The 14,228-nt window shown below is 57.5% G+C and overlaps 1 protein-coding gene across 4 annotated transcripts in view; it reads left to right on the plus strand.

The window, feature by feature from the left end:
- Window positions 1–14,228, plus strand: part of MBP (myelin basic protein) — a 100,604-nt gene that overhangs the window by 6,117 nt on the left and 80,259 nt on the right. For all 4 annotated transcript variants that reach the window (XM_059140779.1, XM_059140780.1, XM_059140781.1 and 1 more), the window contains exon 2: window positions 12,578–12,653. In XM_059140779.1, coding sequence (XP_058996762.1) covers window positions 12,603–12,653 — 51 coding nt within the window. In that variant the 5' untranslated portion in view covers window positions 12,578–12,602. The remainder of the gene's footprint in view (window positions 1–12,577; window positions 12,654–14,228) is intronic.

Below are 14,228 nucleotides of genomic sequence, written 5' to 3' on the forward strand. Positions count from 1 at the left end.
TCCCGAGTAAACTCCGAGCACCCCCACTCCTAGCGGGGGAGGGGCGGGTGACTCGCTCGGGAGGGTCGGTCTCGTCTCCACGAGGTTATCCGGATGTACACACGGGCTCACAGACGTGCGTTTGAATAAGGTCGACCAGACCTGGCGTTTCACTGATGACATGACCTCGTGGTGGAAGGAAGCACCTTGCGACGACGACATTCTATCCGGTGACACTCCCGTGGGTATCGTTCCCGGCTGCCGCGCGTCCCGCTCTCAGAGAACAGCGTTGTCGTTCCGTCGGGTAAGCGTGAGCGTCTCTGAGGACGGTGCTCGGATTCTCCGTCCATGTTCTCCTGCGTCGTCGGAACCTAACGTTCCTGCTGACCTTGCTGTGGCAGCAGAACGCACAGAGCTGCACCGCGGCCTTCCCAAGCACAGCCCGTGCGTGAGGAGTTTTGAAATCCATGGACTGGGGTGCGCGGAACACCCCGCTCCAGGTTCACAGGCCCACGGCGGTACAGCAGGTGTAGCTCTTGCCCTGAGGGTTCCTCTGTGTGAGGAGGGGCCTTGGAAGCACACACACAGGTTTCCCACGGCAAGGCCCCTGCCCTGCACACAGACGGTGCACCACGGGGCTCCTGGAGAGCGGGACCGCTCCGCGGAGGGAGGAGGCGAGGTCGTGCTGTGCAGAGGCGTCCTGGTCCCAGGGCACTCCCCGGGCCTCAAACCTCCCCCAGCAGCCCCACGCCACTCCCCGTGGCCCCGTGGCCCCGTGGCCTGCTCCCTTATACATCTGCTGATCCCGGGCTATCTGTCTCAGGACGCACTCCTTCCCTGCTCAGCTTTTAGCAGCGCAGCCTCTGATCCCTGGCTCGGGAGCATTTGCTGACGCGGAGCTTAAATGTTCCATCACGCGTGTGCATCCTGGGACACTGCAAGTGTGGCTTACGTGCCTTGGTGTCACTGGCATAGCGTGTGGGTTTCCTGTCTGTAGCATCCGCGGCTGGCGGAGCTCTGCTGGGCCTGTCGTCATCGTGCGACTGGTGCACAGCAGGGTCTGGAGTTCGGGGAGGAAGACGCCGCGTCTGTTCCTCCCCCGTCAGAAGAGCGTCATATGTGATTCGCTCAGCTTACCGTGTTGCCTTGGAAGACCGGGTAAATTCAAGCAGCAATTTAATAAAATAAATGTGATACTTATATTTTACAAACTAGGTTTCTGTGTGTGTGCGTGTGTGTGTCTGTGCATACGTGTTGGGGGGCTGCAGTGGGGGTGCCCTGGTTGTTTTTATTCTGGTTCCTTTGGTGTCTAAAGATGCAGTGACCTTGGAAGGGCTGAGACGGAGCATTCTGAAGTGTGGGCACCGCCGCACTTGTCTTCCCAGGAATCTAGAGAGGAGACCTCAGGTGTCGGCACAGGCGGAACACGTCTGCAGCCTCCGGACGGCGTGTCGCACTGCTCCTGGAAGGGGGCACCATCCCAGGAGAGAGATGGTGATTCTTTTATCTGTCCTGATTCCCATATGTCAGGACTTATTTTGGAGGAGAGAGGGCTTCAGACCAATACGGAAAGCCGACCTCATCCACTCCAGACTGGTGGTGGGGACTGTGGGGTGGGGGTGGCGGTGCTCAGACCTGGAGGAAGACTTCCTGAAAATGCTGCGAAACGTCACAGGTAAAGCCGCATTAGGTAACTGTCCTGACACTAAGTGTAAATAGAAGTACACATGTCCAGAGGGTTGGCAACACCGAAGTAAGTGAGCTGTAGGAAAAGTACATGTTACTGTGAAGCTAGGTTAAAACCTGGACGAGATTTCAAACCAACTGAAGAAGCAGCAACAACTGAAGCCAGGGCCGGCCCGAGGCGGCGGTCTCGTGGGAGCCGCTGTGGTAGAGTCGTCGCAGAGCCTGTGCCTCTGGGACGGATTTCTCTTCTCTCAAGACTTGGGCTCAGACAGGAGTTTGGAAAATGTACCCTGCACTCAACCCACAGGGCTCGCCCCGACCTCCTCCCGCGAGCGACACCCCATGACCGTGACTCCCGTCATCAGGAGGGAGCCCGGAAGGAGGCTGCTCTGGGATCCAGACCCCAGGGTCTCCCCATTGTCGTCTTACCGTCGTCTCGCTGGGCGCGCTCCGGCAGTCTCTGCACAGACCCGGCCCGGCCCTTGGGTGGTGTGTGCCGGAGGCAGGCGGCGGGACAGCGTGCGGAGGGAAGCAGCAGGTGTCCACTCGGTCCTCCAAGCAGGCGACGCCCAGGCCCCGGGCGGTGCCCGTGGGCTTCAGGCAGGCAGGAGAAGCAGCCGGTGGAGGTCTCAGTGCAGCGTCAGCCGTGGGCCTGACTCATGCACAGAGGGTCCCTACTGAGCTCCCTGCCCAGGGAGCCGGGCTGCCCCCCGCCCGGAGGCCAGTCCGCTGTGCCAGGGCCTGGTTGGATCGGCCTGGCTTCAGGTGTTTCTATTTAGCCACATTTGGAGGAAGGTTTACTAGAGCGTAATCTCTAAATTAGCACCTTGAAGAGATAATTAATTCAGGCACAAACCCCCAGCCCCTGAGTCCACCGGTGCATTGTTTCTACGTGTTGCTGTGACGGGTGATGTGGGAGCTGAGCACAGGGGCGCGCTTCCTTGACGCCGGGTCCCCCTCGCCTCCCGAAGGGCAGCGTCCCCGACTCCACGCTACACCCCCTTCCCAGGCTCAGAGGAGTCGCTTTGCCCTTGGCCTTGGCCTCTTTGCACAGCACGTGTGGGCCAGGCGGCCGCTCCCGGGGATCTGGCTGCGGGCTCTGTGTCCAGGACCTGGGCACCCAGACCCTCCGCCCCCCGTGCCTCTTGGTCCCCATGCCAGCAGGCGTGGCAGGTTTCCGTCTGGAGCTGAGGGCAGGGGCTGGCAGTCTGGCCACTGCGTCTGAGCTCGGCGCCCAGCCATCTACCCACACTTCCTGTCTGCAGGGTCCTGGGTTCCTTCTGAGCCAGGGCTTCCGTGTTTGCCGGGACTCCGCCCCAGATGGGCCTTCAGGGCCCTGGCTCCTTGGCTGTCCCCTTGGTGCCCCAGGCTGGGTGGACCTCGGCGGCTCTTCCGGCTCAGCCGGTCCTCCCCCCACGCCCACCCCTTGGGCTTCCCCGTGGACCATGTGCTGGTCTGGTTGGGTGTTTGGCCACAAACCAAGGACGGGTCTCCGGGCACAGACTGCCGCTCGAGAGAATGTGTGTGTGGGCAGGTGAGCACATGTGATTGGTTGGGATCGAGGGGCGGCTTCCTGGTTTCATTCCGTTTTCTCCTAGTCACTTCATGGGTATTTCCTGAGCACCTACGACATACCAGTCGCTGTCACGGTGCTGGGGATGGAGCAGTGTGCAAACCAAAAGCCCCACTTTTGTTGTAAGGGTCGTTACAGCAGCTCCAACTGACAGAGCTCTGGCCTGGGCCTCCGACCGCATGTGGGCTTCTCTCCTGGGCATACCCTGCCGCATTCTATAAAGGGTTTGAGGCAGAAGTAGGTCAGAGTAAGTCTGAGGACTCCCGGCAGAAGGGACGGGCTGGAGAACATGTGTGGATGCCTTCCTAGCATCCTGGAACTCGGAAGAGGGAGAGAGTGAGCGCGCACGTGTGCACGGCATGCGTGAGTGTGCACACACTCGTGTGGGTGTGTTTGTGCGCTGCGGGCCTGACAGGGTCCAGCTCTCTTCGCCTGCTCTCCTGCCGCTCCTTCTGGCGCTGAGCACAAGCAGACACTCTAGGAGTGAGTTTTCATAGCATCTTGTCCGGGGCGTGGCCTCTGACTTCGGAAACCAGCTGTCACAGTCTGACACAATGTGGGTGGCGTTGCTTAGTCCTTGTCGGGGAGCGCTCGAGGCGTAAAGATGCTGGGTGTGTGGAGCCGACGCTGGCAGAAGTGGAACGTTGTCCCTGGCTGTTGTTGGGCCCCAAGCCGCCCCCGCCCGGCCTCTCGCTTCCCCAGAAGGACAGCAGGTGAGGCTCCCCAAAGCCAGCTGATGCGTCCACGGCTGCCTTGCTGCTGAGGGCAGATGCGGCTAGAATCCAGGTTTGCCGCCACATGCTGTTTTCTCCCACGCCAGCATGCCCTTTTGCTTCTTTAGATCAGTTCTGCCCTGTCTTTCGATGTCACCACGCCTCGTGTAAATTCTGCCAGGGGGTCAAATAGGAAATGCTGTGATTTGTAAGGAGTAGAAAGGGCTAAGATGCGTTATAATATATAATATATAATACGTAATACATCATATATAGTGACGCACGGGGTGGGCACTGGTGTCCTGTAAAAGGGCCGTCCTGAACAGTCTTGGTTTTGATGCAACAAGAAAATCCCAAGGCCTCAGCCTTGTGGTGCTAAACCACTGCCTTCTGAAAGGAAGTTGGTCTTTTTCAGTTTTTCAGTCCTAAAGATGCCACTTAGGAACCCAGTGCCGTGCAGAGCCAGCTAGAAAGCGCTCGTTCAAGACGGAAGCTCTCGGCGGCCTCGTGTAGAAGGCACACTCGGCACACTCTCGGCCTTTGTTACGTACTTACTTAAATGCCGTTTCTCAGTAACAGATTCAAAAGGGGCTGCGTTGCAGGAGGTGCTCCTGGAAGCCCTCATTATTCACCGAGGCTCTGCGGTGGTTTTCACGCAGAAGATGTGAGGAGCGAACGCTTTGTGAAGTCCTGGTCGATGTCTTTGGACCCAGGAGAGCCGGGCTGTGTGGCACGAGGGCGGGACGAGGGCCCCCTGCTGACCTTCGCGGGGAGCTCTTTGCCTTAACAAACCCAAGACTCAGGCTTCAAGAAATCCTTTGAAATCCTAGAAATGAGATGCTTTGTCTGGGGCCCTGTTAGTTCACAGCTGAGCCGGAGCTGGAGCTCTGGAGATGGCCTTCCATGTGGTGGCCGTGCACGACCTAGGGTCCCCCGACCTTCCCGACCTCCGAGCTTCCCCATTTGTAAGACGAGCACAGCCAGGGCCGTGTCTCAGCGGAGCAGGGAGAAGACGAAGAAGCAATCCTCTGAAATGTGGAGAGAGCGCCCAGCCCGTGGTAGCCCTGGCCTGTGGGCTGCTGTCAGCTTCCTGAGCCCAGACCTCCGGCCCCGGCCACACACCCTGTCTCCCGACACCATCTCCAGCCCCATCCTGTCTCCCGGGACTGTCTCCCGCCCCTTCCTGTGAATATCACGGCCACTCACCACCTACTTTATCTTTCCCTTGGCTCTCCAGAAGTGCAGGCTCACCCTGCGGCAGCGGCAGGGCCCACCGGAAGCCTCTGACCATGTCTCTGGTGGGACTGGGATGCACTGACGACCACGCAGGGCACCATGCTTTTCCCTGATTGGAATCTGGAAGGTTCTGGAAAGAAGTCGCCCAGTACCATGATGCAGTGAGATCTGCTGTCTCCCATGGGGCCCCATAGGGGTTGGTGATTTGAATCTGAACATTTTAGACCAATAGTTCAAGCTTCAGATGTTTTCTGTGTTTTCGGAAAGAAATACAGGTTTAGTTTAGTTAAGACTCAGAGGGGACTCGGCCCCATGGCACCTAGAAACCTGCGGCCTGCGCCGACGCCTGAGCCGACGCCTGAGCCGACGCCTGAGCCGACGCCTGAGCCGACGCCTGAGCCGACGCCTCCTCCCTGTGCGTGACCATCAGGAGCCACCACGCCCCGTGTCAGGGATGCATGAGCCGTTCCGGAGGTGGATGGAAAGACGCACGGAGTCGAAGGCACATTGTTCTGTCTTGTGGTCACCAGCTCTGGCCCCGAGCGATGCCCAGAGTGTGTGTTTCTTCTCACAGCCCTGGACTGTGTGCTGAGTCATGGGGCGCTCGTGGGTCTGTGGTCATGCTGCAGGCACGGCTGATTACCAGAGCGGGGTTCTGGGCTGAGCAGCGAGCACACACCTACCTGGATAACGCCATCCGCCTGCGTCCGTGCCTGGCTCGGCGGGGGATGTGGTGGAAGACGGCCCGTGGCTGGTCCCAGGAGGCCCCTGCTGGGGTTTGTTAGCCTCTGGCCACAGTTCCTGGCCTCAGGTGCTGGTCAGATATTAACCGGCCCTGCCCCCAACAGTCCAGAAAGTCCTGCTCCCCTCTCAGGTTTGCAGGGGGGGTCGGGGGACCAGGGCGGGAGAGCGTGTTACGTGCTCCCCCCGTGTCACTCGGGCTGCAGGTACTTCCGGTCTGTAGCCGCCCGCCCCCCTCTCCGATCCAGCTGCCGGCGCTCCGGGTGGGGCTCTTGTGCCCAGCGGACGCGCTGGAGCCCCCGAGGAGCGCGCGGGATGCAGCAGTCACCCGAGGGGATGGAGCCAGCCACCAGCACCGCCAGGTCCCAGACCCTCTCCTGGGAGTTCCTTCTGTCCAAGGTTAGCATTCCCAAAAAGGAGAGGAGGCTGCCCTGTCGGAAGTGTCACGCCTCCTGCTTCAGGACCTTCAAGCTGGTGACGCCCTTCCTGAGGCACAACTACCCCCATCCATCTGAATTCCGCACTTTTTCCTCTTAGTACCCGACCCACAGTTCAGAGGTCAGACAAGCCTCTGCCACGCACATGCCCAGAATCCACGAAGCCTGCCTCGCTCCCTGTCCTCTGGAACGCGCAGGTGGACCACCCCGGACCACCCCCGAAACACGACGACACGCTCCTGCACGCCCGGTGGTTCCTCCGTCAGTGCGAGCAACGGCTCCGCTCCGTCCCCGGGGACTGCTGCCGGGCCCAGCGACCAGGCGCTGGGGCCCTTCGGACCCCGGTGACGTGGGAGCAGCGGTGGCCAGAACAGTCAGGTCTGGTGACCTTCAGAGTCCAGTGAAAAGCAAAAATTCTATGAATGGTTAACACCAAAGTCCGTTTCATGGATTTAAAAGATCAGGAAAGCAAAAGTTACTACCCTGGTGGGTGTTTCAATCCTGCCGTCATAAATGCACGTTAACACTCCTGCCTGCTGGGAAGTACCCGCAGCTGCCGGGGGTAGGTTTTACCAGGTTACCCACGGGGTCAGTGGTCCACCCGCCTCTGTGGCCCACGCAGACCCCAGCCCATCCTTCCAGTGCTGTCCCCCTGGGGTGCTTCCTGGCCACGCCCACACGTTGGCAGGTGCACGCAAAACGGGAAAACATGGCTTTGAAATAGCACCAGAGACCCAGGACAGAGTCAGCCCTCTGGCTCCCTACTGAGTGTGAAGCGCAATTATTTATTTTTAAAAAATGTCATTGGAAGAAATGTGAATGTTTCCCGTTGAGACATGTGGAAGATTAGCTCTTCGGGGTTGTGATTAATGCCCTGTTGGTCTCATTCTGTGTCCGGCACCTTACCGAACTACAAGCCTTTGTCTAGGGACGGGAGGAGAGGGCGGGCGTGTTGGTCGTGTGGTCGGGCTCTGCGCCGTCGGTGCGGGCTTTCTGGCCTCGGCTGAGGAGTGTCCCTGTTCTCGTTAGTCAGCGCGTGTCCCCAGGTGAGTGTTCTCGGGCGTACGTCCTCGCAGTCCCTGTTCTCAAGGCTCCTTGCCACAGGTCTGTCTTCTTTGTATTGTGCTCATTAGTAATAGAAATGTATATCTTAGACCTATAGTGATTTTTTCCATGTAAGACGTATTTATAATACATTAATTTCTAAGTAAAATATTTTCCTAAAGTCATGAACCACTCGAAGCGAGATTCAGTCTTCTAAACGTTATTTTCTCAGCTGTGAAGTGGGAACAAAGCTATTACAGGGCTGTTCCTCTAATTACATGACTTAGAAGGTAGATGCTCTGAGCCCTGAGGCAGTGAGGAGTGAGAGTGGCTCCCGCATGGCCTCTGACCAGGCACTGTGGTCCCCGGGCTCCCTGGCCCCTCTGCGCCCTCAGGAACCCTGCGTTCCGGGAGGCTTGGGTCTGGGCGATGTCTAGGACCTTCTCTGTCTCACAGTCAGGTCCCCGCCACCCTCCCGCCTGTGAACGTACACTGGGCAAGGATCTGAAGGCTCCTCTGAAGCCGGGGACGCTGTCGCTTGCGGCTGCAGCTGGCGGACTCCTCGCCGTCCTACTCAGCACCGTCTTGAACCAGCACCAGTTGCCTAACTTCCTGGGTCGGGCTGGTCCCCCAGGGGGCCTGAGCTCTCATTTCAGGCTCCTTATGAGGCACCACTGCTGGGCTCCTCAGGGACTACCAGTGTCCTTACCCCTTCTCTTCCCTCGACCTGGACAGTTTGAGCGGATGCCCACGGCTGGGTCCGTGCATTCCTGCAGCTGCTCGACCCGCCACGGTCATGTGCACCTGCTGGGAGGGACCCGAGGACAGAAACCAGGGGTGACTAGACGGACTCTCGCTCTAACCAGCCCACAGCTGCTGCGTCTCACCACCGGAAGGGAATGGGAGGCTCAGAGAGGTGGGGCTGATTGCACGGCGTCGCACAGCACCGGCCTGGACGGCACCCCACTCAGATGTGCCAGAAGCCCAGCCGGACGTGGCCGGACGCAGCCAACCCTATCCTCGGCGGTGCCCTGTGTTCACACGTGCCTCACGCCCGGCAGCCCTGCCGCGCACCTCCATTCCCGGCCGCCCGCGGCGGGGCTCATCTGTGGGGTCCTTCAGGATCTCCACCACGGGGCCCGCGGGGAGCGTCGGCTGCAGGAGGGGTGAAGTCTGAACTGTGAAGGCTGCACGGTTAGCCTTGTGACCTTGAACGGCTTGTGACCTTGAACGGCTCACGCGGGGTGTCAGCCGCCGAGCTGCTGTGGCGTCGGTGCCCATGGACGCGTTATGGAGATTTCCAGCAGCCCCGGGGGACCGTGTAGGCCTCCCCTCTGGAACAGGACGTCACCCTAAGCAGCGTGAGGCAGCCCCCGCCCCGTGCAGACGGAGGTCTTCTGCTTCCAGTTCTACTCTCCCCGCCCGCCACCCCCACTTCCTTTTTTTATTATTTCACAAGAAGCTTCTCGCGTTACTCAAGACTCCTCAGAGTCCGCTGGCCTCCGAGCGGCATCCCACACGTTCAGAATTCCGCTCTCCCTGTTCGGTTAGTTGCAGAAGTGAAAGGGAACAGGGACGCTGGCTGGCCGGGTCGGGAGAGCGGGCGGCTCTCGATGTCCGGCCCATGGAGTGCCAGCCCCACGCTGGGTGCAGAGAGGACTTAAAAAATAAATAAGTGAACTTAAAAAAAAAATGCAGTGGACTAAAGATGACCGGCCAGTGTCCCACTGGTTGGTCTGCGGCTGGTTCTTCGCAGCGTGTTCGGGAGGCTGGCGGGCAGTAGTGAGCTCCCCGTCCCAGTGCCTCGCCCTTGCCCGTCCCGCTCTGCTAGCTCGTGAGGGCGCAGTGAGACCCAGCAAAGCCAGCGCCCGGACTCGTGTGCATGCCGTGGCTTTGCCCGCCGTTCTACAAGATGCCCCTCACCTCGGGTGCCTTGGAAGGCCCAGTCCGTGACGAAGGCTCTAATCACCGTTCCCATGTCACTTCTCCCCTTGCATGCCCTGTCATTCTCTTTGGGCCAGAGTGCATGTTGTGATTTAATGCGAGAATCTGCCTACAGAAAGTGGTTCGTGTAAAATAAATTCTCCTGCTATTAATCTGAGAGGCGGTCCACTCCAACTGCTTCTGCGTGCATTCAGAAGTCTGACCTGGACTTTTGTGACGTCCATCTACCCTAGGTCCGGTAGTCTTGAGTTTTCTGAATATGGATTAAATCTTTCAGGAACAACGCTCCCAAGGGCCGCCTCAAGTTTTGCTTTGGAGTTTGAGGAAGTTTGGATCAGGACAGACCAGCTTGGAAGAAGCATTACCTTTCTCCCAGAGGGTCAGGGTGGGGCGCACGTCTGTCATTGGATTTCAGCCTCAAACGCCCTTTGTCCAAAAATAGCTCCACTTTTGTCCACAAGCCCCCAAATATTTACACACCCCACAGGATTCTGATTTAGGTTAGAGTCTTCGAGATTTATTTTCTGGAAGAAGGGAACATCACTCTGGGGAGGGGGGGAGACACCGGCTGGAGGAAGTAGGGGTGGGGGGCAGGAGATGCGCTGCCCAGGGGAGAACACGGTTGGTGACGTGAGGTTCTTTACGCCCAGATGGAAGGAAACCCTGAAAGTCCAAGTCGTTGGCTTTAAAAGAAATGCAGTCTTCTTGCCGATGTTTCATTTTTCTCCCCTTCCCGTTTAGCCCCTCCCCAGCCCCTCCACTCGGGACCGTCCGTGCGTCCTCTGGAGTTCAGTGTTTCTTCGTTTGTCCTCTTGTTTCCCTTTGTTCGCCGGCTCTGTTTCTGCAGTTTCCGAGCGACTGAAACCAGAAGGCATCCGTCTTTCTCTGAGTTACGCCACTTACCATCTCTCCTCCAGACCATCCGTGTTGTTGCAGATGGCAAGATTCCGCTCTTCCTGGTGGCCGTGTGATGCGGCGTTGCATGTAGACCACATCTTCTTCATCCATTCTGCGGAACGTGGGCAAAACCAGTTAGTTTCTTGTAAAGCCAACAACTTGGCCTTTCGGGGTGAGATAGTGGTGTGAGAAAGTCGTCCGTCCGCTCTTCCGCCCGGAGCTGTCCAGCATTCCCAACACCGTTTACTGAAGAGGCTTTGTCCCACTACATATTCTTGCTTCCGTTGTCGGAATTAATGGATCGTGTAATCATGGTTTTATTTCTGGGCTTTTCTGTTCCATTCCATTGACCCGTGTGTCTGTTTTTGTGCTAGTAACATACTAGTTTGATTACTGCTGTACTGTACAGTGATACGTCTCAAAATCTGGGATTGTGATGCGTCCAGTTTTGTTTTCTAAGATCACTCTGGCTATTCTGAGTCTTTTGTGGTTCCGTACAGATTTCGGGATTGCTTGTTCTAGTTTTGTGTAAAGGCAATTGGTATTTTGGTAGGGATCACACTAAATCTGTAGATTGCTCTGGGCGGTATAGACATTTAACCATCTCTGTTATTGTCTGTGTTTAGTTTTGTATAACCCATTCTTATTTCTAAAACGGGAGGGAGATCCACAGAGATCGAGTGTTTTATTAGTGTGTGTATTCTACACATCTTGCGAGTTCTCAATATCTAGTTAAAACCCTACGAGGAATCGAAAAGTAGCCAAACTTCAGAGGGATGGCGTCTCCTGGGACAACACACCCACTCATACTCCCTGACTACTCTGTAGACCCCAAGAGGACAAAAGCAAGTTCTCTTTCCCTCTCTGTGCCTGTCACGTGGAGTACTGTGTGCCTCACCTCCATCTCGCCCGTGAGGGTCTTGAGATGGTCGGTTTAAATGGTTCGTTAGACAGACGGTGGAACCACCTTGGAGGCTGGCGTGACCTGCGGAGGTAGACTCGCATCCTTAAAAGCGTACATTCTTAAACACGAGGGGTTTCTTCACTCTCCTGCGGGAACCGTGCGGAATTTACTGGTTCTCCTCAGCTGACGTCTCACTGCCACCACAGCTGCCTTTGATTAACCGGAATTCGTCATCTCTGTTTCACCGAATCCTTCGCTTCCCCGGGCTCACGGGACGTGCCATCGCCTGGCCTGGTTTCCGTGTACAGGGTGAGGCGGGAAGGCTGTTCTCTCCACGGGTGTTGGCTGTTGAGGGTCTCGGCCCGTAGCTGCTCAGGGACGCACACAGCCTGGGAGGGGCACTCGAGAATGTCATCGCTTCCTTTCTCGCCCATCCCGCCGTCCGTCAGGGTCCTCGTGGAGAAGGGCCAAGGCATCCTTCGTGGTCACTCAGAGGCACCCAGGACTGTGGGAGACTTTGGAAAACTTCAGATCTTAAGCAAGTTCCCTGTCCCCTCTTGGGGAGTGCGACTTTCCTTTTATCCGGGCATATGTACCATCGAGAAATCCTTCCCACCTGTACCCTTCAAGGACAGCTGCTTCGCATTCAGCAGGGCATGGTTGTCACATGTTGAAAACAAAGAGTTCCTCGTGGACAATGACACTTATACCTGTCCTTAAACACCAGCATCTGCGCCCAGGGGATGGTCAACGGTGATGGGGCACGTGGTCCTGGTGAGCAGTTGGTGTACAGTGAGTGTGGGTAAATCCTCCACTTTTGTGCCTTGTGGGGGTGAAAAACCATGAATATGCTGCTAAAGTTTGTTAGAAAAAACAGATGAAGAACAGATTTTTTTTTTTTTAAGCCGACTTCATCTTCTTCGCCGATGGTGTGCATTGTTGGGATGCTCACTTGTCTGATGAGCCGTCCTCAGTGTGACCCTGCAGTGTCTGTGCCCCCATGATTCCCATAACAGCGGGCCCAGACGGGCCGTTCGTTTTCAGGAGTGTCACCCTGTCTGCTCTCAGCGCGGCTCAGCGCACCCGGGGAGGAGATGGGACCCGCCCTGGCGCTACGCCGGGGGCGGACGCTGCGCACGAGAGGTCTGGACTCGGGTTCTTTGTCCAGGATGAGGAAACACACGGAGGGGTCTTTGTTACTGAGCAGGTCGTGGGGATGGCCGGGGTCCCACGTCCTTGCAGTGGGGTCGGCATCAGAAGCCGAGGTGTAACGTGCTCATGCGGCTTCCGGTGTGTCTCACGTCCGGGGGTTTTCATTTTCTCGTCTCAGACGGGCAAGGTGTATCTCCCAGGACTGTCGCTCTGACTGAAACTGCAGGAACTCCGAGGGTATTGAAGCCAATGCCTTGTGTTTTTCTCGTAGCTTCTGACGAGCTCATCGACGCAGGATGGGAAACCACGCGGGAAAGCGGGAGTTGAGCGCGGAGAAGGGCGACAAGGTAAGAAGTGGGCCGGTTTGTCACTGAGCACGACCCCTCAATACCGACTTTGGCTGCAAGGCTCCCTTGGAAACTGGGGGGGATTACCCCCGCCTCAGAAACGTCTAGAGTGGCCCTGAGCACAGAGACCAAGACCCGCACGTCTCGGCCCGGACCCCAGCCCACGACAGTCTTACTGGGCTGGCCCTCACGGGGCCCGCTGTCCACCGTCCCTGCGCACTCGGTCGCCGTACACGCTTAGAAGGTACCGATAAGCAAAAGGGAAGAATGCACATAAAAACGGTCCGAATCCAAGGTCTTCAGCAGTTACCCTGTGTTTCCCGCACGGCGTCCACTCATTGTATCGGCCTCGGCTCCCCTTGCTGAGGGCGGTGCTCTGTGCTGCCCTACACCCCTGGCATGTGTCCGAACCGAGGCTCAGCCTCTGGCTCCTGACCTCCCCGGGGCCGCCGGTCGCCAGGCTCCTGATGGCTTCATGCTCCGTCTGGGACCTTCTCTACCATCAAGGGTCATTTTAGGTGATGACGGGGCTGACCTTGTGTGTGGAACGTTGAACCCTCCTGTCGTGGGGGCAGGGACAGGAAATCTCTTCCCGGCTTCGGTACTTCATGTTGACGGAGCCTCATGTGTGTGACAGTCAGGACGCGTCGGGGCTCACGACCGTCCTGGAGCTGAGGGCCGGCCACCCCCTCTGCCACTCGCACACGAAAGTGCTTCCAGAAGCCCTGGGGTGGGGTTGGGCAACAGCCCTCCAGCCCCTCCACCACGCTTGCTTGCGATAGGGTTTGCAGTGCATGACCGTGACCCGAGCGGCAGGGGGTCCTTCTCTGCTCCTGCTTGGACTCCTTTCCTGCATCAGCCGAGGGTCCTTCTCCAGACTTGTTTCAAGTCCCCCCCCCATTCTCGCTTCTGTGCTGCCTTCATGAGCTACAGTGTTAGCGAGTGTCTTCACAGGTGATTTCCGGCCCCAGAGGAACTAAAGGGGCTTCGCTGTCTGTAATGTCCTTACTGGTTTGGATCCTCCCTTCACTGCTGACGGGGGGACTCACTTTATCAACACATTAATGATCTTAGTTCATACTGAATGGGGGGGTGACTTTTGGATTCTTAAACCTCAAACTGGACGACTGATCGCCTCGTTCTAATGGCAGTGGCGTTGAGCTGCGAGTCGGGTCGGGCAGGGTCCACACCCGGAGCCGCGTCTCTGCCCACCGCAGGTGAGGGTGGACAGCAGCCACTCGTGCAGACCGGCCACCTCTGACCCCAGGGGACCGCAGTCTCCTGACGATGGATTCGTGGCCCCAGTTCTAAAAACCACTCTGTGACTCGCGGTTCTCTCCTGTGTTTGACGTTGTGAGTCACTGAAACACGCTCTTAATTTGTTAGTTCTCCCAAAATAAGATGGCGGAGCCGTGGGGAGGCCCATACTTGCACTCTTGCTTCTGAAAGCTGATGTTTAACATTTGGACGATTAAGATATTGGGGATTTAAGAACACTGGTGTCTGCCGGTGATCGTTACATGGTAAAGCTCTGCAGGGTTTTTTTGTTTTTTGTTTTTTGTTCTTGTCACCGGA

This window comes from Mustela lutreola, chromosome 11, assembly GCF_030435805.1.
Source record: "Mustela lutreola isolate mMusLut2 chromosome 11, mMusLut2.pri, whole genome shotgun sequence".
NCBI lineage: Eukaryota > Metazoa > Chordata > Mammalia > Carnivora > Mustelidae > Mustela > Mustela lutreola.